We start from the raw sequence: 24,275 nt of genomic DNA, 5'->3' as shown, positions 1-24,275 counted from the left end.
GTTGAACAACCCTTTCACATGGGTCACCTAAAACCATGGGAAAACACATAAATATTTCACAATATATAATTACCTATCGTTTTGTGATTAATCATTATGCTTTAATTATGTTTAATTTGTAACAATGAAAATACATCCTGAATATCAGATATTTATATTACGATCCATAACAGTAGCAAAATGACAGCTATGAAGAAGCAACGAAAATAATTTTATGGTTGGGGGACCCGACAACTTGAGGAACTGTATTGAGAACCATTGTTCTAAGAGCTTCTTAGAAATAGACAATGACCACTCATTGCTGGGGGTATTCTGCCCATTTATAGTGAATACCCTTGGAAGAAGGAAGGGGAATGGCCCAGCAGGGATGACGTTTAAATTCAGTGTTAAAGGACACACCAAGGGTCAAGGGGAGGGGTCATCCTAGGTGAATGGGGTAATCTAGGGAATTTGATTTGAGTTTGAGAAACCCAGGAGGAGTTTGAGCGCCCTCACCACTGAAGTAGGTATGGGGGGGGGGGGCTGCAGGGATGGAAGCTGAAGCTGAAGAGGGGTGGTTAGACTGAGGTTGGTTCCTGGGTAAAATTCACTGCTTGCCCACGAATCTGCTGTGGCAGGGTCTCCCTGCCTCCACGCCGTCCCGAATGCCTGGGATAGAACTCTTTCCTTTCAGGGCCGAGTCAGCTCCTTACCACACTTGCTCTTCACTGCTGCTCAGGAAGGAGTCTAGGAAGGTAGAAATGTTTGAGGCAAGGTGATGGGTGCGAAGTAAGCTTCCAATGCTTTTTCCATGCTTAGTTTAGAAAAACTGCACCTGAGACCCGAGTCTACCCGCTGCCATCGACTTGATTCTGACTCAGAGAAACCCTAGGGGACGAAGTAGAATGGCCCCTTGGGTTTCCTAGGCTGTGTCTTTATGGGATCCGACCGCCTCTTCTTTCTCCCTGGGGAGTTTAAAGCACAGACTGCCATCTTAGCGGTCTAACCTTCAGCCAACGCCTATGCTGATAGCTCGTCTTATACCCGAGTGAGTGCAAGTTCAGCTATCTGATGCAATGATCATTTGTAACTTACAGGGAATTTTCCTTAAAAATTAGTTTTTCTCAACAAACAAAAACAAACATGTTTACAGTAGTAAATCATAAAAGTGCAGAGTGGGAGGGAATGCGCCCCTCCCCCCAGGTTAGTTTTCCATATCTCAGTGAGTGGTAAAGATGGGTGTGGCTGAGTAAGAAATACAGATTGCCCATTGCTCTTTTCCTTGCTCAATTAAAACCTCTTTGTAGGATGTCTTCATTGTGTCAGTTGCTCTTTTAGGCTCTAAACAGAGCAGGGAAATCAATGTAAACCTTACTTCCTTGGATCTTTCTGAGTGCAAATGTCAAGTGTCATAGGCCAAGAAAGAGCCTTAGAGGAAATAGAAGGTATGAGAAAGTAAGACTGACACAATGCCAACCCTTTTTGGAGCTGATGTTACACAATGAAATATCCAACCGGCAAATGTAATCAATAATAAGATACATTTCCATTCCATTAACAACAAACCCTGCAAAACCCCCAAACAAAAATAACTCCCCAACTGGCCCATTCTGACCCATGGCCACCCCATAGGACAAGAGCAGAACTTCCCAGGGTTTCTGAGGCTGCAAATCTTCCCGGAGTAAATAGTCCATCTTTCTCCCACAGAGGGCTGGTGGATTGAACTGTTTACCTTGGAGCTAGCAGCCTAACAAGTTACCCACTACACTATCAAGGTCAATACATTCCATAAGAGCAAACCATTCAGGACTAGGAACATGTAACAAGAATGTGAATATAAAGTATAATTAGAGGCAATTTCATTCGAACTTCATTTGGGTCACCTTATTTATTTGCTTGACAGGGGGTGTTTTTCTCATGCTGTCTTTAATAGGACACTCCTGTCCCCATCCCCTCCCCTACACTGACACGTAGGGTGGAAACTGCTTCACAGGTAGCAACATTTTATGCTCTGTTAGTCACATGACTTACAACCATTCCTGGCTGACACCAATACTTGCTGACATCGCCTCACTTTGCTCGTAGCACATCAGATAATTGGAGGGACAAGTACTTCAACTTCATGTTCAAGATGCACAGCTAAACTGAATTTAAATGAATACCCCAGCAGTGAGGCATGCGTGCTCACCCCCAATTCTTTTCTTCGGCTTATCAAGTAGAGTTAAAGGGTGAATTTCTGCTTTCTCTTGGTTTGTAAAGAGAGCCTCCCCCCCCCCCCCATCCAAAGAAACCAGGGCTGTCAGGTGCAGAAGCATCGGCCCAAGTTACTTAGTGAATAACTGGTTCATCTTTGTTGAGTAAACTCACCCGCCATTGAGTTGAATGTGATTCAGTGACCCTATAGATCAGTCTGCATTTCTGAGACGGTAACTGTTTATGGGGGAGTAGAAAGTCTAACTGCTGACCTTGTGGTTATCACTCTGCCACCAGGCCTCTTCTAATGAAAAAGATTCATCCCCCACCCCACTCCCTATGACTGCCCCGTGGCCTACGTTATGTAAGGGATCCTAGCTATTGACCAAAGCCACAGCCAATTCAAGTGTCCCTATCTATATATTTGCCTGGGCCACCCTCCCAAGGGATGTTGCCAAGTAGACCAGAGATTTCCTGCTGCTTTCTTCCACAAGGATTCAGACAATTAGAGGGTTAGGGTCTCATTTGGCCACCAAAGCCGCGACCCCAGGCCTCTTCAATAAGGGACAAGAAGGGAACCTTGAATGTCAGTTTAGGTGCAAACTGTTATCCCTGACTGGCAGTCAGGCCTTCTGCGCTGTCCCAGAGGCCTTCTCCGTGACTCCACTTCCCCTTTATTTAGCTCTCCCTTCTTTCACTCCTATGCACTTTGTCCTTGCTTTTTGCCTCACGTAGTGCAGAGGATCCTAACAGGATTGTTCCTGGGGGTTTGTTCCCCTTCATTTACAGGTAGCAGCATAGTATCAGCCCCGCCCCGCTCTGTTGGTGGTGGAGGACGTACTGGTTTACAGGATTCTAGACTGGGCCATTTTTGCCCAACAGGCTACTGGCACTTCTCTATGTGTATGTGCGCGCGCCTGCGCGCCCCCTTACAGTTCCGGTGGCCCGCAGGCACAAAAGGACCAGGCTTTCCCCAAGCCCCGCAGCGGACTAGAACGTTCCTGATTCTCCCCATTCTCTACTCGGAATACGCATTTCAGGGCTTTCATCCCGAGCTGCCAGGCAACGCACGTCCAGAGCCCTGAGCTTGCCCGCAGGCTGGATTTATTTTTCCCCAGCCTCCGCCCCCCCCCCACCCCCACTGCGCCTGCTCCCACCGCCGGGCCCCGGCGTCGCCTCCCCGGGGCAGCAGCATCTTGTGGGCCCCGGTCCAGGTCGACCCTTTCTCGGGCGGGCGTGGCAGGCTGCGCGCAGCTGAGCGTCCCAGCCGCCCCGTTTGCCTTCGCTCTTCTCGCAGCAATTTGAGTTCCCCAGTCGATCCCAGGGTGGAGGCCGAGAGAGCTTTCGCGAAAGGAAAGGGCGGGTGGGAGGAGGCCCGGCGGCCCCTCCCGGGCCGCGTAGCGCCGGCCGGCGGTGCAGTCGCGAGCTCGCCGCCAGCGAAGCCATTGGCTCGGCGCAGTCACCCCACGCAGGGATGCAGCGGCAGCCTCCGCGGATTGGCGCGCGGGCGGACATCCATCTGTGCGCGCGCGAGCGTGTGCGTGCTGCAAGAGCTGCACTGGAGCTCCAACCGCCTGGGGCTTTTGCTCTCCTCTTTGCAGAACGCACACCCCTCCATTGTCCCCGCGTGGCTGAAGCTGCATTCGGGCTTGTCGCCAGCCACAGTTCCCCCTGCCTGGGCCCAAAGAAAGGGCGCGAAACGCGCGCTCCCCGCGCGGGCGCACGCACCGACCGCCGCCCTCGGCCTCTCACTGCAGCATTTCGCGCTTTCTCTTCGCTTCCCCTCCCCGTTGGCCCTCATTTACATATCCCACGTTTTCGGCCAATGAGTGCTCGTCTTTCTCGAAGCGGATGGCTTTCGCCTTAGAGGAAAGGGAGTGGCTGTGGGCGCATGCGCCGCGGAGGCCGACTTGAACCGAGGCTTTTATTGCTGTAGTTTATTTCCACCCCCTTCCCTCCTGTTCTCTCTTTCTTTTTTTTTTCCGCCCTAGCTGGGGCTGTGCTGGGAGAGAGGAAGAAAGAGAGACAGACAGAGGATTGCTTTAGTCCCCTCCGGTCCCGAGATTTGCGACCAGCCAGACCTACTAAACGGTTGCACCTTTTTCGATTCCGCAAATTACCAAGCCCCCTTCCCGAGAATTTTTGCTATAAAGCTGTCCTTTTGAAATTTATATTTTTTCCCAGGAGAGAAATGTCTTATCAGGGGAAGAAAAATATTCCACGCATCACGGTGAGTTTGGTACTTGAGAAACCTGCAACCTTTTGTGGTAGGGAACACTAGGATTTTTTTTTTAAAGGATGGGGGTTGGAGGATGGAGGGTGCGGGGCGCAACTTTTCCGGTACCCCCCCCCCCAATTGCTAAAGAAGGGGGCGACGGTGTGGTGGGGGAGGCAATGATAAAGGATCCTAAGCCACCCAATTCTCGAGGCATTAAAATAGGCGTGAGTGCATGAAGGTCGCTTTAGGTAGCGCGCCAGAACCGCTGTATCCTTTCATTGTCAGCGAGATGCTGCAGCGCCGGCCTGCGGGGTGTAAGCAAATGGATGCCAGATTGAATATGCATGGTTGGAGCTGGGATATTGTTCTCGGGCTGCGTGCTGCCGGGCTGGATTCCTGGAGCGGAGATGGGGACCGGGGGAAGTGGATACTCCCCGAGTCTCCCGCCCCCACCCTCAAGGGCGTTCTCGAGCCTTCCCCCGGCTCGGTAGAGAAAGCAGCGAGTGTGAGCCCGGAGGCGTCCTGACAGCGCAGGGATGCTGAAAGGGCCGGGTGTACCGGAATGATGTGGAGCCGGGAAGGGGAAACGGGCGGCTGTGCTGAGCGGAGCTGGAGGGCGGGGGCCAGGCGTTGGCTTATTGTTGATCGGGGACCGTTTTCTGGTGGCTCTCGGTGCTCTCGCCCGTGGCAGGGCTCTGGGCGCTCTCTCTGGTTTCTCGCGGCCCCATCGGCTGCCCCAGGGGCGCCCGTGCTGGCTCTTACAGAGCGGGCTGGGAGGTGGGCGCCGGGGACAGCGCCCGAGCCGGGCTGCAGGAACTAATGGCGCTGCGCGGGCGCGCGGAGCAGATGGCTCGGCCTCGGCCGGGCCAGACAATGATGGTAGCGGCCGGGGGCCCTCGGCCGCACTGCTGGGGCCTGTAATGGTTATTTTGTAAACCATTGGGGCAAACGTCTAGGAGGTGAATTTTCGATACTTCCGAGATGAACACAGGTTCGTGCCCGCACCCCCGCTCCCAGCCCCACTCCCCTTCTTTTCCTGGAGAAATCGCACAAGTTCTAGTTCATTACAGCCCCACATGAAACGCCGGGGAGGGGAGGGGAGGGGAGGGAAGCGAGGGAAATTCATTGTTATATAATGATTTGCAATTGCAGTTGACCAGCTGATTCCTGGGCAGGACCCAGGGCCGAGGCAGAGAGGGAAAGAGGCAAACCGAAGGGCTGGGTTTGGGGGCGTTTTCGCTTTCTGGCTTTCTTTTGAGCCAGGGGCTCCCCGGCCTTCCTCGCGTTGCACGCGGGCACACCCATCTGCAGGCTGGAGAAGTGGGAGCGAATGCACGCACAGGGGAGGGGGCGTGTGCTTCGACTGTTCCTGGCGGGGCGGGGGGGGGGGAGGGGGGCGGCGGCGGCGAACCAGGTGGTTCTGCCTGGAGAATAGGGACTAGCTATTTCTTGACGGTAAATCCCCAACATCCAAAAGGGCTGGGCTGGGGACCTGACAGTGGCTGTTGTTTCCTGCGCTGGAGGAAGGAGTCGGGGAGTGTGTGCGGCATGGGGGTGGGTAGCAGACGGGCTGCAAGCCTCAAAGCATTGGTCTACTTAGTGAATGGACATGGCAGTTTCGTTTTGACTGTGTGGGGGAGGGAACTTTTTTTTTTTAAAACAAACCATCCACCAAACTGGTTTTTAAATGGGCGCAACAGCCTACCCCCACCCCCCAAATGTGGTCCTGTTAGCCATTGTTCACGACCTCCATCACCAAGGCCAGCATCTTATGTAAGAAATCTCTGGAAGGCACCAGAACCAACCGGCCTGTGATGTTGCTCCTTCCCCCCCCCCCCCCCCGTGGTGTGAGACTGGCTTGGGGATTGTGGCGGCTGGGATAGGTATTGCGATGACTAAGGGAGCAGGTGCTGAAGGGCAGGACTCTCCCTTGCTTCCACAGTGAGCTGATCCTTTTAGAAGTAGTGACATGGGAGGGAGGGGGGACAAGGTGTGACAGAAAATCAGGTGACCTTGGGTGAATGGTTTAACCTTTCTGAGATCCGTTTTCTAACAGCCACAGGGATAGAATCGGACTCGTCCACATTACAGATTTCTGGTGAGGCCCCCTAGCAGTGACCCACAGCACAAGATTTTGGGAAGGTCTTTACATGTGCAGGAACTGTTGAATGCCTGTCTGTTCTCCCGAGAAAGGCCCTCCTGTGTACAAATTTACAATGACCTTTTTGCCTTCAAGAAATGCGTTCTAAACCCAGGTGTGTAAGCTGCCGTGTGGAGAAATAAATTTTCCTGTTAGTGCTCCAGAAGTGTACAGCTCATTAGAGACTTGCCGAACTTTTCTTTGGCAGGCGCTAGAAATTGCACTTGCTTCATTCTTGTGAGTTAATCATTGTCCAAACAAATGCCATCCTGGGAAAGGCTTTGCATCACCACAGGGAAATATGTGGTTCCACTGTAAGGGTTAAGCCCTGGCTGGGATGGTGCAGGTGCGCCGGGTTCACCAGGGGACAAGATTTCAACTTTCCACCCCCCAGCAGCATTTGGGATAGCGATGAGTCGGTCATAACGTTGCATTTCTGTTATATTTCCTGGCCTCCTATGTTGCCTGCCATGTAGCCACCAATTAAAGCATAAATGCAGAAATCGTTCACAGTGGTGTTAGATTTTAGGATTTGCCACATTCCTGTATCACAACAATATCTTACCTTTTTTTTAAACAGCTTAGTACATGGCTAAAATGGGTGCACCTGAGAGATTTTTTTCGCCCCCTCTGTCTTGATTCCAGTCACTGTGATTTCGCTTAAAGAGAAGTGTAAATTTAAAAGACATACCGTATGGAAACTTTGCTGTGACTGTTTGTGTAGACGGTCCCATGACAACTGGTATTTGGTCCATTTCCTCGACACAAACCTTGCCAAGAAGTTCTTCCTACGTGTGGGCTTACGTATTTATTTTTAAGGAAGTTGAGCCTGAAGTCAGTTAAAACAGCCATTGTCTTTATCACCATTCTTCAATGAATGAAAAACTTTGAAGGCCTGCAGCCCTGCAGGGTCGTCGCCCCCCCCCCCCGCCCCCCTTCTCTCTTGCAGTTGTAATGAAAGGTGATGGCGACGGCTTTGCCAGTGTTCTGGTTTCTCACGGAAGCCTTTGGAAGATTGGCTCCTGGTGAACTGGGATTTCGAGTAGTGCAAATGAGCCCGAGCTTGCATATCAAAGCACCCATGTCACCCTTGATCTCCGTTCTCACGGGCTGCTTACACATTGTGACCCTCCTCCCTTTGTTTCAGAGCGATCGTCTTCTGATCAAGGGAGGTAAAATCGTCAACGATGACCAGTCATTCTATGCAGACATATACATGGAAGATGGGTTGATCAAGTAAGTAACTCATGATGTGCAAGTTTCTCTACACCCTTGAGCACTCCAAAACATTACCTGCAGTCGACACACCTGAGAACACTCTCGGGTGCCTTGACAGGGGAACTCAGTTTGATCTCTGTTTCAAACCCATTGTAATTGGAGGCATTTTGTGGATTTGAAAACTCCCAAGCCGGGGAATTCAAAAGTCACAATTAAAAGCACCCCCAATCCTGCAACTTACTAATTGTAACTGTAACCACACATTTTCTTCTTATTGCCAGCTCAGATACCTCGTTTAGGACATGGGGGCTCTATTGTAGTTTTGTGGGACGGGTTGCCCAATTAATGGACATCAATGTGGAGTGGAACGCAGCCTCTTCTTTCTTCTCTCAGGATATCACAGGTGCTTTCTTAATAAGGAGTCCAGGCTGGAGGGGACCAAGAGGGACACTGAATTAATTACTGTGTACCACAGAAAAATTACTGCCTAGTGCTTGAGGGGATTTGAGGTTTCCTTCTCTGCGAAGTAACTTACACAAATAAGACTCTTCTTGTTTTTATGGCGCATTGTCTTACCAAGGAGAAAAATAGAGCACATTTTTGGCCCCTAGCGGGTTCAGGAAGCTGAGTGCATACCAGTATCCTCATGCCATTCCTACTGGGACACCTCACATGGCTCTGGCGAAATTGTACATCTGTTGAAAGACAAACAGTGCAGCAAATGACATCTTTTGAATAAGCAGCATTCATCAAGTGCTAGCAGCAAACTGAGTCCGGAGGAGTGGAAACTGGATTCAGTGTGGCTGCTGCCTGGGAACTCACATTCTGGTTTATGTTCAGGAGTCGGTTCCAGCGTTTCCACATGTAAGGTCTCCTCCGTGTGTGTTTGCTGGGGACAGTCTCAGGTGTTTGCTGGGGACAGTCTCAGCTCCAGGCCTTCAAGGGTCTTACCTTTCACGTTCCCTCTCCCCCACGTGACAAGACAGCCTGATCTGCTATAGCGGCAAAGACACTGGTCTAGAAAGTTCGCAGAGCTGATGCTACTTAGTTGTTACTAATTTCTTTCTGAACTCCACCACTACTCCATGACTAATTTTTCCTTTTCAAAAAATGCACTAAAAGAGGTAGCAGGGACAATACTTTTAAAAAAATCGCCAGTGAGTCATGTCCCCCAACATTACGATGATTATTTCTTGGTGCCTTTGTTTTCTGAGTTGCTAATTACATCCTTAAAATTATTTCAGTCATCATGCCCAATACCCCATTTTGTGTGTGGGGGTGGGGTGGGGTGGGTGGGGCTTTGTTTTGGTCCACTCTTATGCTTCCACCCGTTTCCTTTCTGTTGAAACGAATCTGGTGGAAATGAACGTAAAGTAAAACCAGGCTTGGGGAAGATAATTAGTTCAACTATGTGTATTGTAATGAAAGTTTAATGACATCTTATGTAAATAGCTTGGGAGCTTGTTATCATTTGGTCTGAGGGTTGTTCTCCTAACGAAGCCCCTTTATACAGGGTCTCAGATGCCTTATTCATATTTTGTTTTTTTTATTATATGCCATATATTGCTTTTAATGAAAATAAAAGTTCACGGAATTGTTGTGTTGCCATTGGGAATGCACACAGCAGAACATCCACCAGTTTAACAATGCCTACACGTTCATGCCAGTGACATTGATTATACCCATCAAGCATTGGGACTCTGTTGCATTGCCTCTCCATTGGGACTGGGGGTTGTTCATATTACGAGTAAAAACAGCAATCAGGAAGTGGGTGGAAAATAGGGAAGGCTAATTTATGGCTTGGTGAGGCTATCTGCGCCATCCAATTTGATTAGATGGTTCATTTGCTCCCTTTATGTTGAATTATGTTTTCCTAGACAAATAGGAGAAAATCTGATTGTGCCTGGAGGGGTGAAGACCATCGAAGCCCATTCAAGGATGGTGATCCCAGGAGGAATTGATGTCCACACTCGTTTCCAGATGCCTGACCAGGGAATGACCTCTGCTGATGACTTCTTCCAAGGGACCAAGGCATCCCTGGCTGGGGGAACGACTATGATCAGTAAGACAACGTACAAATGGGAATTTGTACAGGGGGAACAATTAGTGTAATTTGAAAACATGAATCAGTATTGTTTGATCCCTTCCATCTAAACATTGCCGAATTGACCAGTGGTTTAATCTGGCAAAGAAGGGGTAGTGGGTGGGATAATTAGTTATTTATCTTTTCTCATTGCCCACCACTTTCTATCTGCTATGAGTTCCCAGTCTGTATTTTGAGAAAATTATGGGACTTTAGTGGGATAAGAGGGAGCCTCGGGCTTCTCGCTTTCTCTGGTTCAGAACCCTTGTTTTCTGTAACACCTCCCCCTCCCCAAATGTGATTTGATTTCCATGATTCTTTTAGACACAGCCTTGGGAATGGTCCTTCAAATTACCCCTTCCGGGCTCCTGGGCCCCAGCGGTTGATTTTGATCTTAAAAATGTGCCCGTGAGCGCCCTTCCTCAGAATGCAGATGGGGTGCTGCAAGTGGACTGTTGGGCCAGGGACCTCTGTTCCACTCTGGACAAGCCACACGAGGGGACGCTTCCTCACCTAGGCTTGACCGAAAAGGGATTGACCAGCCCTGCTCAGGGGCGGACTCCTGATAGTAATTATCGGTAAGACAGGAGGAAGGAGGAGTCAGTCCCTAGTCCCATCCATGATAAAGCCTCAGCGACTACTCAGAGAGTTAGTGGGTCGGATCTGCTCAGAGGCGCCTCGGAGCGAAAAGCTAGCGATCTTCTTCCAGAACAAACCAGCCCGTGACAATCCTCTGGAGCACAGTTCTGCCCTGACCCACAGGGATCCTCCAGGGCGGGCGCTGGACTCGACTTAGTGCCAACGGCTTCTTTTTCCTTTGCACATGTCGCCGCCTGGTTGGGAGGCACGCACGACAGTGTCTTTCTCAAGCCTGGGTGCGCCCTCCCAGTCACGCCCTTCCACACGGCTCCGTGTCCCTGGCAGCTCGGCTCTGGGGACTCTGCGAGAAGACGGAGCCTCGCTCTCAGGGTGGGGCCCCTCTCGCTGCGCACCGGGTACGTTCCTGAAGTGTGTCTGTCCGCTAGAGTCACTGTGCACCCTGTGGATTGGCTCCAGCGAGACTCTTCGGTTTCCAGCGTGTGTCTGCTGGCTCCTTTTGGAAGTCTCATTTAGCTTTTGAGGTAGCAAGCCACACCGGGCCGGGGCTTGCCAGACACACAGTTGTCAAGCAAAACCAAACCCAGCCCAACATTTATTTCATCCCGGAGTGAAAGTCAGCATTCGGTCTGTCTGCACAGCTAATGGTCCATTTCAGCGTAAGAGTAGAAGGAGGAAGACAGTTAACCCTTTGTGCTTCAGGAGATTGACCCTCATCGGTAGGAAGAGCCAGCGTGTTTTTTTTCAGAAAGGTTGCCTTCTTGCCTAGTTCTTCTGAGTTGGCTCTGCCAATTCCTCTATTCACCCCTTCCCCCGCAGCCTGACCTCCCTCCTGCAGGTTAGCTCACTGGCTCACTCATTGGCGGTTTCCCTCGCCTCCCTTCAGCGGAGCCCTGGTGGTGTAGTTGTTACCTGTGCCATTGACAAAGTTGGCGGTTTTAAACCAGCTGCTTCTCAGGAGAACGATGGGGCTTTCTACTCCCATAAACAGTTACCGTCTCAGGAACCCACAGGGGCTGTCCTGCCCTGTCCTAAAGGGTCACTGAGTCAGTGTTGACTCAAGGACAGGGAGCTTGGATTCTGGGTTGGAGTCTGGTGCTGGGGGAGTCGGACAGCTCACACCTGTCTGCATGTTCCACACTGCCAGAGCCGTCTCAGGAAGAGCTCAACACCCGCTTCTGCAACGGCTTCCTTGCCCCGCACATTCTCCCCTAGCCTCGTGCAGAGAGCTGTCACTTAGTCAACTGTCAGCACCCATGGTCAGGCCCAGGTGGTGCTCCTGCTTCTCCACCCGGGCTGGCTGTGGAGTAGCGCTGGAGCTGGGGGGAGCACTATGTCCTGAGTGTCAGCCAGGAAGACCAAGCCAAGGCTCTAATCTGCCCGAGCCTGGGGCTAGCGTGCAGGGGCTGTGCTGGCCATGGCTTTGGTTGGAGTGTTAATAAACAAACACTTCCTGAGTGGGTGTGATCAGTGAGTGACCCCTAGCATTTAAGGAACGGCCCAACAGGAGCTCTTTGTAGTGTTTGTAGTGGAAAGTGCACCCCCCCCTCCCCCCGCCAGGAGACTGGTGTCCTGGTGGCTCTCTGCCTTTGGGCAAGTAACCTCGCATCTCTGAGCCCCAGCTCCTCCGTTGCACAGTAAAGGATTTACTGGAAAGGCTGCTCCTGGAGGCCTCCCCAGCTCCCACATTCGGTGAGTCACTGAGCTCGGAGACAGTTTGCGTCTAATCAAGTGCACTCTTTCCAGCAGACACATACAAACTGTGCTCTGGGAGACTTGCTGGAAGGACCCCACTGGCCTGTGCTCTCCTCTCATGCATTCCTGAATGCGCCTCTTCACTCTTCACACTTGGCCCATTCTTTGGCCTCTCCTCACTGCCTCCCCTCCCCCTCTGGCCAGGGGGCAGATCCTGTCTAGCCAGCACTCTTGACTTGCAATTTTTTTGTAGTTGCATTATAAAAATTGTGGAAAAAAATTGTATGTTTATACACACACGTATACAGACATGCATATCTACATACATATATGTATGTATATGCAGACGAGTATTTTTATGTGTGTATAAAACAAACTGACATCTCAGTTGTACAGGAGCGTGACATCGGCTACGTTCATTAATCTGTTCCTGGATGACTCCATCATCCTTGCCAGTGAAGCAGCTCCGTCCATGCCCCTCCGCCTTCTCCCTCAGCAGCCAGCCCCGGGAGCTTCTGTTCTGTAGTCTAGGCTGGTTCCTCCTGCATGTGGATGGACGTGGGGTGCCTCCACCCATCGTGAGCCCCTGCTGAGCTTGTCACCTGTCCCGGGGCCAGAATAGCCTGTAGATGGCTTCAGGGGCAGGTCTGCAGTGACAGGGACGTGAAAAGTCGCACTGCTGGCTCTGCTTAGGTGGACAGACGGCAGCCACAGCCCCCTGTGGGATCTGGGTGTGGTAAATGAGGGTGAGGAGTAATGAGATTGAAGGAGCAGGCCTCCAAGGCTAAGGGCACCCAGGAATGGGCATTGGTGTGGCCAGAACACTCTGACGACCCACAGCCTTGTTGCTTTTGTGATCCGAGAACGAATACCAACTGTCCCTGCAGAAGGCCGCCTGTGTTGCTGGACTTAACAGTGCTTTCAGGAGCCCACCTGTCCTTAGGGAGATACATGATAATCAGAAAGCATGATGGAATCAAAACCTTTCCTTTTTTTTCTGGTTATAAATTTCCAACTGCTTCCAAATGAGGGTCTGTGGCTTTCCAGAGACCAGGGATCCTAGCAAGAGGCTTAGCATACAGGGACAGTGCCTGAGGACGCCAGGGACAGACATGCTCCTTTCCTGAGACTAGTCAAAGACACCTCCTTTGATGGGTGTCGGTACCAGAAACAAACGTGTGCTGTCACCAGTAGTTGAAGTAAATGTGTACCCCAACCACCTGTACCCGCCTCCCGTGCTTCCTTGTTGGCTCTTCTTCTGGCCTTATCACCTGCTCCCGAAGACTCGGCTTCACCCGCCCCTTGCTGTGTGCTTCCCAGAGGTTCTCTGAGGTCAGGAGGTTTAGCGTGGAGACTCCATTCCTGCCTGCAGAGGTTCAGGGAGCCGACAGTTGCAGTTTAAAAATGGAGAAGGCACATCAGCAGCAGAAAATAATATTATGACCACCAGACAGAGCCTGCGATTGAGACCCGCACAATGAGATCTTTGTAGGGGGCATTGGGTGCTGGGCCGAAGGGAACACCCTTTGCCCTTTGCATCCAGTGGTGGGTGGGCAGAGCTTCCAGACTTGCCTGCTGGCGGCATCCAACAGGGGCAGGCGGGCCTTCATCCAGGACAGCTGCTGCGGGAGGGCGGTGGGGAGAACACAGTGTCCTGGAGCAACCAGGGCGATGCAAACAGCCAGGTAATTGGCTTCCCCCTGAAGGAGTGGAGGTTTGAGTGCACCCAGAGGTACCTCAGAAAAAAGGCCTGGTTATCCAAGTTCTGAAAACCAGCCATTCAAAACCTCTTGACCCACAGGCAGGCACCGTAGGTCAGTTATTTTTTTCTTGTTTTAATACTTTAGATCATCAGAGTTGTTGATGAGCCCGATTTCCCAGGATGCAGAGGAAATGGTCAGGTTTATTGTCCCGGGGAAAGGACTGAGGCCAGAGGGGACACTTACTTGCTGATGCCCCCCGCTTCTGGGAATATTAGGAAGACTGGCTGGCACAGTGTCCAGACAGGACCCAGTACACAGTCGGCACCCACACGGCATTAGTTGTCTTTACTCCAGCCTGGGCTCGGCCGCACCACCTCCCATCTCCGTTACACTCTAGCTCTCCAGCTCCAGGAGCGTGTCTGACATCTTCGTTGAGGAGAGGGTTTCCCCCCCTGTGATCGATCACCAGACTGCTTCAGTATCCCTAGCTCATCTTAAATATCCAGATCCCTGGGCTCCACCAGGCCAACAGGATCAGAAGAATCTGCTGGTGGGACCCGCGAATTTGCATTTTCTAAGTTCATCAAACCATACCCTTCTCTCACTGCCATCGAGCCCATGCTGAGTCACAGCGAGCCTGGAGGGCAGGGTAGAACTGCCCTTGTGAGTTTCCTGGACTGTAACAGTTAGCAGGAATAGAAAGCCCCGTCTTTCTCCTGTGGAGCAGGTGGTGGTTTTGAACTGCTGACCTTGTGTCTGGCAGCCCACTCTGGAATATGGTGATGGCCAAAAGCATGGATCTCAGAGGTCCCCGCCAGTCTGCGAGTTGCTGCCGAGTGGTTCTGGCTCATGGCCACCCCAGGTATGGTGTGTCAGTGGACCTGGGCCCCCTGGGGTTTGCCGTGGCTCATTTGTCAGAAGAGGCTGGCCACGCCTTTCATAGGAGGCAGCTCCTGTGGACTCGGACATCCCACCTTCCAGGTAGCAGCGTTAGTCAATTACAGCACCTGGCTGGATGGCCACGAGTCGGGGGGACGACGAGATTTAGAATTTCATTTCTGCTAACTTGAGCTCAGGTAGAACACATCCCCAATGGGGCCTCCTCCCCCCTGGGCTAGCACCGCCCAGCTACGTCAGGACTGAGCCTGAGTAGCAGCGAGTCACAGAGAAGGCCACGAGTGAGCTGGCTTTGTGAACAAAGGGCCTGAGGTGGCACCCAGCATCGTGGCACACGCAGGTGGTCTCGGGGGGCTGGCTCTCCTGAACTCTGGCCTTTCCACTTGTTTTCTGTTCCTCAGGATCTCCATCAGTGTTTCCAAGTCAGACGCAACAGCTTCTCCCATAAGATGCTTGGTATGGAGGTTAAAGTTTTGGCTGTTAACCAAAAGATCGGTGGTTTGCACCCCACCAGCCAGTCTGTGGGAGAAAGAAGCGACCTTCCGCTCCCTTAAGTCTTTGGAAACTCTGTGGGGCAGTTTTACCTTACCCTGTAGGGTCGTTGTGAGTTAGAACAGACTCGACAGCTGTTTCATTTTCCACACCCTGTCACAAGGGCCTGGTGACACCGTGGGATAAGCATTGGGCTGCTAACCTCAAAGTCAGTGGTTCAAACTCACCAGCTGCTCTGCCGGAGAAAGATGAGGCAGCCTGCTTCCATAAAGATTTACAATTGAGGAAATCTTATACAAGGTCACTGTGAGTCAGAATCAGGACCCCTGGTGGAGTAGTGGTTATGCTGAGAGATCACCAGTTCGAAACCACCAACCTCCTCATGGGAGAAAGAAAAGGCTTTTTAAAAGCCTTGTAAAGAGTTTGTCTCAGAAACCCACGAAGGCAGTTCTGCCCTGTCCTACAGGGTTGCTGCGAGTCAGCATTGACTCAATGGCAGTGAGTTTGTTTGTTTTAGTGAGTCAGAGTCCGTTCCATAGCTGTGGATTAGTGGAGTCCTAGAGAGGGGTCCCATTACTGGTCATACCCAGAGTCATTCTTGCGCTGTCATTTTCCCCTTGCTAGATGAAATTCATGTTGCCTCTGTGTATCTTGCCCTCTTCCTTTACTGCTTCAGACGTTTTGTCCTGTATGATTGGATTGTTGCCCCTCCCTGTCTGAGTTCTCTTTGCCCCAGGAGCCTGCCTCTGCAGCCTGCCCCCCCCCCCCCCGCCTCTGACACAGCTTGCTTGAATCTTGCCCCTCCGTGTCTCCCACAGCCTCCAGCGGCTCCCTGGGTCTGGAGAGTGAGGTGCCAGGCACTTACTCAAGACCCTCTGTGGGGTGGGGCGCCCCTGCTGCCACACTTTGTGTACAAGTCTCTACAATTTTCTGGGACTTCTGCTCATTTCCTTCTGCCTCGGGAGTCTCTTGAGGGCCAGCTTAGGTGCCCCCTCTTTCAGGAAGCCCCTCTCAGCCTCCTTCATTACAGCTCCCTGTGTCCCCTTTGCCCCTTGGCAAGCCTGGGTTTTTGTCACATGCCCTGTGGCCACTCTCTCCTTACTATCTTGCCCTCACCGGCCACATGCCGTGCACAGGAGGCCCCGTATCAGGGTTGCATGAGCGAGTGATCTGGTGGGACTGGGCAACCTGCTTGTCTGAGTGGCCACACAGGGGCCAGCATGGTGGGGAAGGGGCATGTGTCCTGCGTATTGTTCACCACATTGAAGAGTAGTTGCCTCGCCAGGGACCCCTCTTTTCTGCAGCCCAGACCCCCAGTCACTGCTTTGGTCTCTGGCCCCAGCTGAGGGAGGGCTGTGGGCAGGGGGGCTCTTTCTGTCTGGAGGGGGTGGGAAGCGTAAGTCTCAGCTGGTCCCCTTGTGAGGAAGCTTGTGAGGGGGTCCCCAGCACCGTGGAGAATGCAGTCAGTCCCTGGAGGCCCTCGCTCGGTGGCGTGGAGCGCCTGAGGGGAAGGCGAGGTGGCAGCCCATGGCCTGGCTGGCCGCCTTTCCTAAGGGGACGTGGCTCAGGGGTGTCACTGCGGTATATCCACGGCTTGTCATTTTTTTCACGCATGTGGCATTTGGTTTTGCTCCCTGCTCCTGAAGAGTACACGTGTGTGAACATACACTGTAATACGACCCAGTCTGTAATGGATGCTTTGGTGGCTCTGTTTGTAACGGTCGCTCGCTAGGGTTAGAGTGTTTATAAGGCAGCCTGACCACATCAGACTGAAGTTTCACAGGGCTGCCACGAAACCCTCAGTGTGGCCTGGCCATTAGAAAGCCACGCCATCCAGTGGGCGGTCCCTGTGTGGACTCCTCTCTGTCTGCCTCTCCCTTTCTCCGGCCCTTATGCCCAGGTCATGCATTTTACCCAAAGACAGGCCCGCCTTCCCCGGCAAACACCAAGGACTGGGCCTGCTCAGGTGTCACCGGGCACAATGTTGGCCACGCATCGCAGGCCTGGGAAGAGCCATTCTACTTCTTGTGTCAGTAGGTTGGGTCAGTCACTTGGGGCACCTATGAGAGGCAGCTCCCGTGCTCTGGAAGGCACAGCCTTCCTGCTTGGATGACGAGTGACGTGCACAGGGGAACGCAGCCTGAGTAGCCACACAGCTTCTCCCTGAAGAGTCCAGCACCTACATTTCACAATTTGCTTTTATCACCAAGGGGAAGGCTGTTGGGTTAGCCTTCACTGGGTCAGCCTGGTAGAACCACGAGGCCTTAGGTCGGCTAGACTCCTCCTGAAGCAGGGCCGTTCTCGGCTGACTCTGATCCTAAGCCACCACTGTAGTTTCTCACCGGGTATCTGGTCCAGAGATCTGACAGTTCCAACCCAGAGTCCATGCCAGCCACCAGGCGTTGTCTTCTCCTCCCCGGAAGGCCTTCATCTTTCCTGAAGCCAGCTCCAACTCTGCCTGTGGTGTTTAATACAAAGCTTGGGGATCCCCGGCTGTTGCCAGAGCCTATTTCCTGTTTCCCTGAAGTCTGAACATGACTGGGAACTGCCTGTCCACCGTGTTCCCCAGAATGACAGGCTTTCAGTGGTCAGCACCTCCCCGCCCTCTGGTCTGTCCCGGGATGACTCAGTGCTGGACAAGCGCTCACACGACACGCACAGACCCGGAGATGTCTCCATGGCGTCTCCCAGCTCAGCGAGTGAGTCAGGGACTGCTGCAGGGCACAGAGGGTGTCCTAGGCACTGCTCTGTGTCCCCAGCATGCAAGCTAGCTGACCGTGCTGGCTGCCCAGCAGCAGCTGAATGAGTTTGGATCAGAGCCTTGTCCCCGAAGCGCTTTCTACCCTCGAAAGCTTTAACCTTGATCTCCTGGGCCAGCCCTTTCCCCAGGTGAACTATGGGTGAAGAAGACCAGTGAAAGGGAGCTGCGCTGTGGGAGAGTCCAGATCCTCACCTGCTGCTCTGTGCCATTCCCTCTTGGCAGCCCCTAGGCCTCTGGGGACTTCTAGGGGGAATGAGAGTTTGGAAGCCACGGCATTCCATCCCTGCCAGCCCCTTCATGCCCCATTGCTCACCTGGCCTCAAGTGGCAGCGCCACAGGGCTGGCATATGCCTAGTTTCCCTTTTTAGTCGCAGGGTGGAAAAGATGGCTCGGAAGGGAGGGACCGGCCCACTTAGAACAACTCACCACCACACAGGTCATTTTCATTGGTTTTCCTGGACATCCCTCCTCCTGTTCGAGACAGACGGGGCCCAGCACCCATTCCAGGTGCCCTGCCTCCCTGTGAGATGGCTTCCTTGGCCATAATGCTGTTTAAACCTGGACCATGCACTGTGTTGATCTGAAGGAGAATTCGCCTGCCCTGGCCTCACTGTTGCTAGCTCGGGTCCTCCATCGCCCCACCGACAGCCTTCCCCACTCTCGTGCCCCTTTGTCCTCTTGGACAGGACTTTCCCATATCTTCTCAGGAAATGATGATGATTTAGTTCGTTGAGTTTTGAGGCCTCTGCCTCCGACTTGCTGCTGCTGTCGGATGAAACCATTCACTCCCATTCCTCGCTCGCAGGCCGTCTGAGCCGCCAGGGTAATGATAAAGGGGGATTACAGTGAGTTGGAATTAGAGTTCTTTCTGGTTAACCCATCTGGGAGGCAGCTTCTTTGAATGCGACTAACCGCCCCCTAATGATAGAGAGCATGCAGCTGGGAGCTGGGCCGTGGTCGAGGAGACTGATTATCTAGGAAAGGGGATTTTGCAAGGAGCTCGGGCAGGAATTGAAACCCTGGCGTGCTACTTAGATAGAATTCCCTGGGGGAGTTGTTAAAAAAAAATCTAGCTGCCTGGGCCCCACCCCTCAAAGGTCCGATTTCACGGTTGTGGTGGGCCCACAGGTGGTTTTGCCAGGTGATAGCACTTCGTGGGTTCAGGGGCTGTCCCAACTACCGGGCTCCGGTTGAAACGGAGTGCACATCTGTCAAGGGCTTCTGAAGGCTTCAGACCTTCTTAGCCTTCTGTGCCTTGGTTGGTCTCGTCCTCATGGCTAGAGAGGGGTGTTCCCTGGGGCGGCTGCGTTCAACACCCAGGGTGCCCTTTAGATTTTCAAAGAACAGGACCCAAACCCACTGCCATCAAGTCAGTTCTAATCTCCACCAAACCTACAGGACAGGGTAGGACTGCCTCTTTGGAGCAGAAAGCCTCATCTTTTCCCCTTGGAGCTGCTGGTGGGTTCAAACTGCTGACCTTGTAGTTAGCAGCCTAATACATAACCAGGGCTCTTGGACACAGGATAGGGCTGAGCTAATTGTCGATGTAAAGGTTCTCCTTCAGTGCTTTACGTGGTTAGTTTCCCAGTGGAGTCTCTGGGTAGTATGACTAGGGAGCATGTTCAGTTGCTGAGATTGGTGGTTCTGGTCGATGCAGAGGCACCTCAGAAGAAAGGCCTGGAAATCCGCTTCTGGAAAATCAGCCATTCTGAACCTGAGGGAGCGCAGGTCGTCTCAGGCACACGTGCGTCTCCATGAGTTTGGAGTTGACTCGAAAGCAACTTATTAAGAAACAAATCCCTTAGTTAGGGCTCTCAGTGAGTGAGGCGAGGGGATGAGCTGGAAATGGGGCTTGCTGATGGGAGGGGAAGGATGGGAAGGGAGGAGTGCTGACGGAAGAGAGCGGAGGGGCCCACACTGCTTTCCCTGGTCCTGCCACTGGGGCCTGGGGACCACCTGCTGTGCCGGCTTCCTTGAAAAACCCAACTGTCTTTAGGTCGAATCAACCGTGTTTATGACCTAATCTCCCTCTAATGATAGGTCAGAGCTGGAATCCTTCCTTGTGGGGAGCCTGTAAGGAGAAAATAAAATGAGCCGGAAATAACATGGGCGCTTAGACTCTAAGACACCCATTCAGTCTGTCCCAGCTTTACTCTCTCTCTGTCTCTTCCCCCCCTCCCCCACCCCCCTTACACACACACACACACACACACACACACACACACACACACACACACACACACACACACACACACACACACACACCCCTACCTTGAGTCACTGATCTGGTGCGTTCTTCAGAGAGATGAGATTTCAAGTAACACAGCGGGATAGGGATAGGTGAGATCCCAGCATCAGATCCAAGTTGAATTCCCCTTTGATGGTTGCCGTTTGAATGTGGTAATACTCACATCTTGTAGATGGCAATTCCCACATCATCAATTCCTGTTGTTTCTTAGACTCAGGCGATCTGAAAATGTTGGTTGCGACACTTTTGGCACATGCGTGTAGCATGAATGTGTGTGTGTGTCTTGTTCATTTCTCCTGTGTGCAAGGAGGGTATAGTTAGTTGCTGGCTGATTCCAGATGGGTTGCCTCACTTCACCACCACTTGGTGGAAAAGAGATCAGGCTTGCTCTCACTCATCCTTAAGCACATGTAATGGAGTTTGTGTTTTGAACACATCAGGGAACACAACTGTTTGCATTTTGAAGGTTACTTATAGCTCTCCCCCCCCCCCAATTACTTTTTGTTTTTATTTTCCCCAAATAATCTCTGGAGATCTGGGGAGTTTAAATTTCTTGACAGCACATCTGGCCTCGCAGATGCAAAGCAGTGTCTCAAGGAAATAGCTCATCAAGCCCGTAACTGCCTTGATTGGAATCCCAGCGCTGGGTGGAACTCAGATCTGTCCCACTGTGTGCCGAGCCTGTGCCCCTCTGCAGGCTGGGCAGGCGGGGTGCAGCCACCCTGAGCCCACCAGCCCCGGGCTGGCTGGGCCCTTCCGCGAACAGCGCTGGGACACTCTCCTTCAGAGAGTGGGGGCTTGGCCACGTGGGTACTCGTGAGTTTTAGCTCCTGAGTCTTGAGTGACCATCGGGACAGATTGTTGTGACTGGCACAGGACTGGGAGTGGGCTTTTTTCTCTCGCTCCTTTTTTTGTTCCTTCAATGTGGTGTGGGTGAGCTTGAGCCTGCGAGGAGCAAGCTGGGGCCAGACTTCTCCAAGTCCACGTGTCTTGGCCTTCAAGTCTTAATGTGTCCCAGGACAGGGAGCCAGGGGTTGGTGTTGTTTTCAGTGTCATTTTCTTAATTGGATGGGGCCTCCGGGAGCATTTTGGTAAATGATCACTGATAGACTTTTGAAAGGAAGGGGGTGACCAATAATCACCCCAGAACAACAGCGTAAACCGAAGTTCTCCCTGGAAACCCAGCCAGACGTCACCTTAACTCGGAGGGACTTGCACTGACTTATCTTGTCCCATTCCTGTCCCCAGGGGGAGGGGAAGAGGGCAAGAGGAACTATGCAACCCCACCCTGTCCCAAGAGCCACTGAGAAGAGAGTGATGTCATTTGGAAGGAGCAGATCCTTGGTCCCATTTATGAAGACTTGTGCCAGGCTTACTCTCACTTTGTAATGTGGGCAGTGGCCGGAGACACTCAGGGAAGCTGGTGACTGCCCAACGCGGCGTAGCGTGCCTGTGGGAAGGCCGGGATTCTGGCCCAAGCTCTGGGCTGCTGGCAGATCACAGAGCCGAGGAGTCACCTTTGCTTTTGAACATTTCAAAGCGTGCTCCCTGAACACCGCTGTGTTTCCAGCGTAGCATCAGGTGTTCAGAGGAAGTCCCTGGCTCACCTGGAGTTGGCAGCCAGGCACAGGGGCCTGCCGCCCATCCTGGAACAGGAGAAAGAGTGTGACGCTCGTGCTCTAACCTGCCTTTGGCGCTAACCATTCTTCCGCAGTACTTTATATTATAAAGGGAGAGACTGGCTCGGGTCTCTTCAGTCTCCCAGGAAGGGGCAGCCACACCAGTGGGGAAAGATGCTCATCAAGAGGATGCTAGTTTGGGTGTCTCCTGGCCGCTCAACAGAAACCCTGGCATGGATGACCTGGATTTCCCCCTGCGCCCAGAGGGGATTTGGAACGCAATCAAGAGGAGTAAGCGATGCCACACATTCATCAGCTGAACTCAATCCCTCTTTGGGGAGGCCCCTGAGCCGTCCCTCTACTCCCCATCCCATGGGGCCAGATTGAGCTGATTTCTGTCATGCAAGCCGCTTCAGAGGTCTCCTTGCACACTTGCCTGGGTCTCATCTGCCCTTGTCCCTCTGAGTCACTTTGGACGCCGCACAAAAGGGGCATGGCCCCTGGGAGGTTCATTAGGCCCCGCGCTTCCCAAGGTTGGTTGTGAAACACTTCAGGCAGATGGCAGTGCTTGAGCAGGGACAGGGACAGGGAAGACAATCAAAGGGCTTCTCAGCTTTGGCCTGGTTCTCCCGGGCATGATTCCCCCTCTGTGAAGATAATCCAAGGAGAAGCATGAGGTGTAATGGAAAGAATTTGAGGCCCAAACTTCTTGACGACACATCTCCACAGAGCTGGGAAACAGGAGGCCTTGACTGGGCTACACGCTGTTCCTTTTTAGCTCCAGGAGGCAGGCAGGCAGGCAGGGAGGGAGACAGGGAGGCAGACAGGCAGGCAGGGAGGGAGACAGGGAGGCAGGCAGAGAAGCAGGGAGGGAGGCAGGCCGAGAAGCAGGCAGGTAGGCAGTCATGGAGGGAGACGGAGGCAGGCAGGCAGACAGGCAGGCAGAGAAGCGGAGGCAGGCAGGCAGAGAAGCAGGGAGGCAGGCAGGCAGTCATGGAGGGAGACAGGGAGGCAGGCAGACAGGCAGGCAGAGAAGCAGGGAGGCAGGCAAGCAGTCAGAGAAGCAGGCAGGCAGGCAGTCATGGAGGGAGACAGGGAGGCAGGCAGGCAGAGAAGCAGGGAGGCAGGCAGGCAGTCATGGAGGGAGACAGGGAGGCAGGCAGAGAAGCAGGGAGGCAGGCAGGCAGTCATGGAGGGAGACAGGGAGGCAGGCAGGCAGAGAAGCAGGGAGGCAGGCAGACAGGCAGGCAGAGAAGCAGGGAGGCAGGCAGGCAGTCATGGAGGGAGACAGGGAGGCAGGCAGGCAGAGAAGCGGAGGCAGGCAGGCAGGGAGGCAGGCAGGCAGAGAAGCAGGGAGGCAGGCAGGCAGAGAAGCAGGGAGGCAGGCAGGCAGTCAGGCAGGCAGAGAAGCAGGGAGGTAGGCAGGCAGTCATGGAGGGAGACGGAGGCAGGCAAGCAGGCAGAGAAGCAGGGAGGCAGGCAGGCAGGGAGGGAGGCTGCTGTGAGACTCTTGCTTTTCTCAGTTGTCAGAAGGGTGGGATCTGCTTTGCTTGCCTAATAGGGTTGCCGTAAGGATATGATGGGAGAGCCCCTTAGAGGTCCTTGGCTTCCACTTGCTGCAGCTACAGAAGCTGCTGATAGGGATAGCCTGATGCTGGGTGGAGCCCTGGTGGCACAGTGGTTAAGCACTCAGGCTTTCAGTGGGAGGGAGATGAGGCAGCCTGCTTCCATCACAATGACAGCCTTGCAAACCCAGTGGGGTAGATCGTGCTAGCCTGTCCTCCAGGGGTCACTGAGTCAGAACGGGCCCAAAGGCATATGAGTTTGGCTCAGTTTAGCTGACATTTGAAGGGCCTGCTTTTTTGTCAACAATTTTGTTTGGTGGTAACTGACTACAGCAGCCTCCGTGCCCTAGTTTGCTAGTGCCGCCATAACTGAAGTACCATAAGTGGGTCGATTTAACAAAACCTTTTTTTTTTTTTTTACATTTTAGGGGTTAGAAGCCCAAGTCTCGGGGACTGACTCCAGGGGAAGGATTTGCCTGTCTGTCAGCTCTGGAGCAAGGTCCCGGTCTTCCGGGCGCCCTTCCTGTGGCTTGGCGTCTCTCATCCTCTGTTTCTGCTTGTCTGATGTTTGCTTAGGAGCCCTGGTAGTGAAGAGTGGGTACAAGTTGGGCTGCTCACTGCAAGCCGAGCAGTTTGAAACCACCAGCCGCTCCTTAGCAGATAGATGAGGTTTTCTCCTCCCCTAGAGAGTTATCGTCTCAGAGACACAAACCCCCAGAGACACAAACCCTATTCTATAGGGCTGAAATGAGTTGGAATGGACTCAGTGAGTTTGACTTTGAGTTTATGCTTGTTTAGGCTCTTTTCTCTGGAGCCCGGGTGGTTTAGTGGTCATCCATTGACGGAATCTGCAAGGTTAGCAGTTTG

At 52.8% G+C, this 24,275-nt stretch overlaps 1 protein-coding gene and 1 pseudogene across 1 annotated transcript in view; one reads left to right on the top strand and one right to left on the bottom strand.

The window, feature by feature from the left end:
* Positions 1-4,097: 4,097 nt before the first annotated feature.
* DPYSL2 (dihydropyrimidinase like 2) overlaps positions 4,098-24,275 on the top strand; it is an 83,216-nt gene continuing 63,038 nt past the window's right edge. The window contains exons 1-3 of the mRNA XM_075556483.1: positions 4,098-4,402; positions 7,678-7,766; positions 9,626-9,810. Of these exons, the coding sequence (XP_075412598.1) occupies positions 4,364-4,402; positions 7,678-7,766; positions 9,626-9,810 (313 nt within the window). The 5' untranslated portion in view covers positions 4,098-4,363. The remainder of the gene's footprint in view (positions 4,403-7,677; positions 7,767-9,625; positions 9,811-24,275) is intronic.
* On the bottom strand, positions 21,145-21,263 carry LOC142455884 (small nucleolar RNA SNORA38; annotated as a pseudogene).

Source organism: Tenrec ecaudatus, chromosome 8, assembly GCF_050624435.1.
Source record: "Tenrec ecaudatus isolate mTenEca1 chromosome 8, mTenEca1.hap1, whole genome shotgun sequence".
NCBI lineage: Eukaryota > Metazoa > Chordata > Mammalia > Afrosoricida > Tenrecidae > Tenrec > Tenrec ecaudatus.
Note: the sequence above shows the minus strand (reverse complement) of the source record. Positions and strands in the feature narration are given on the sequence as shown.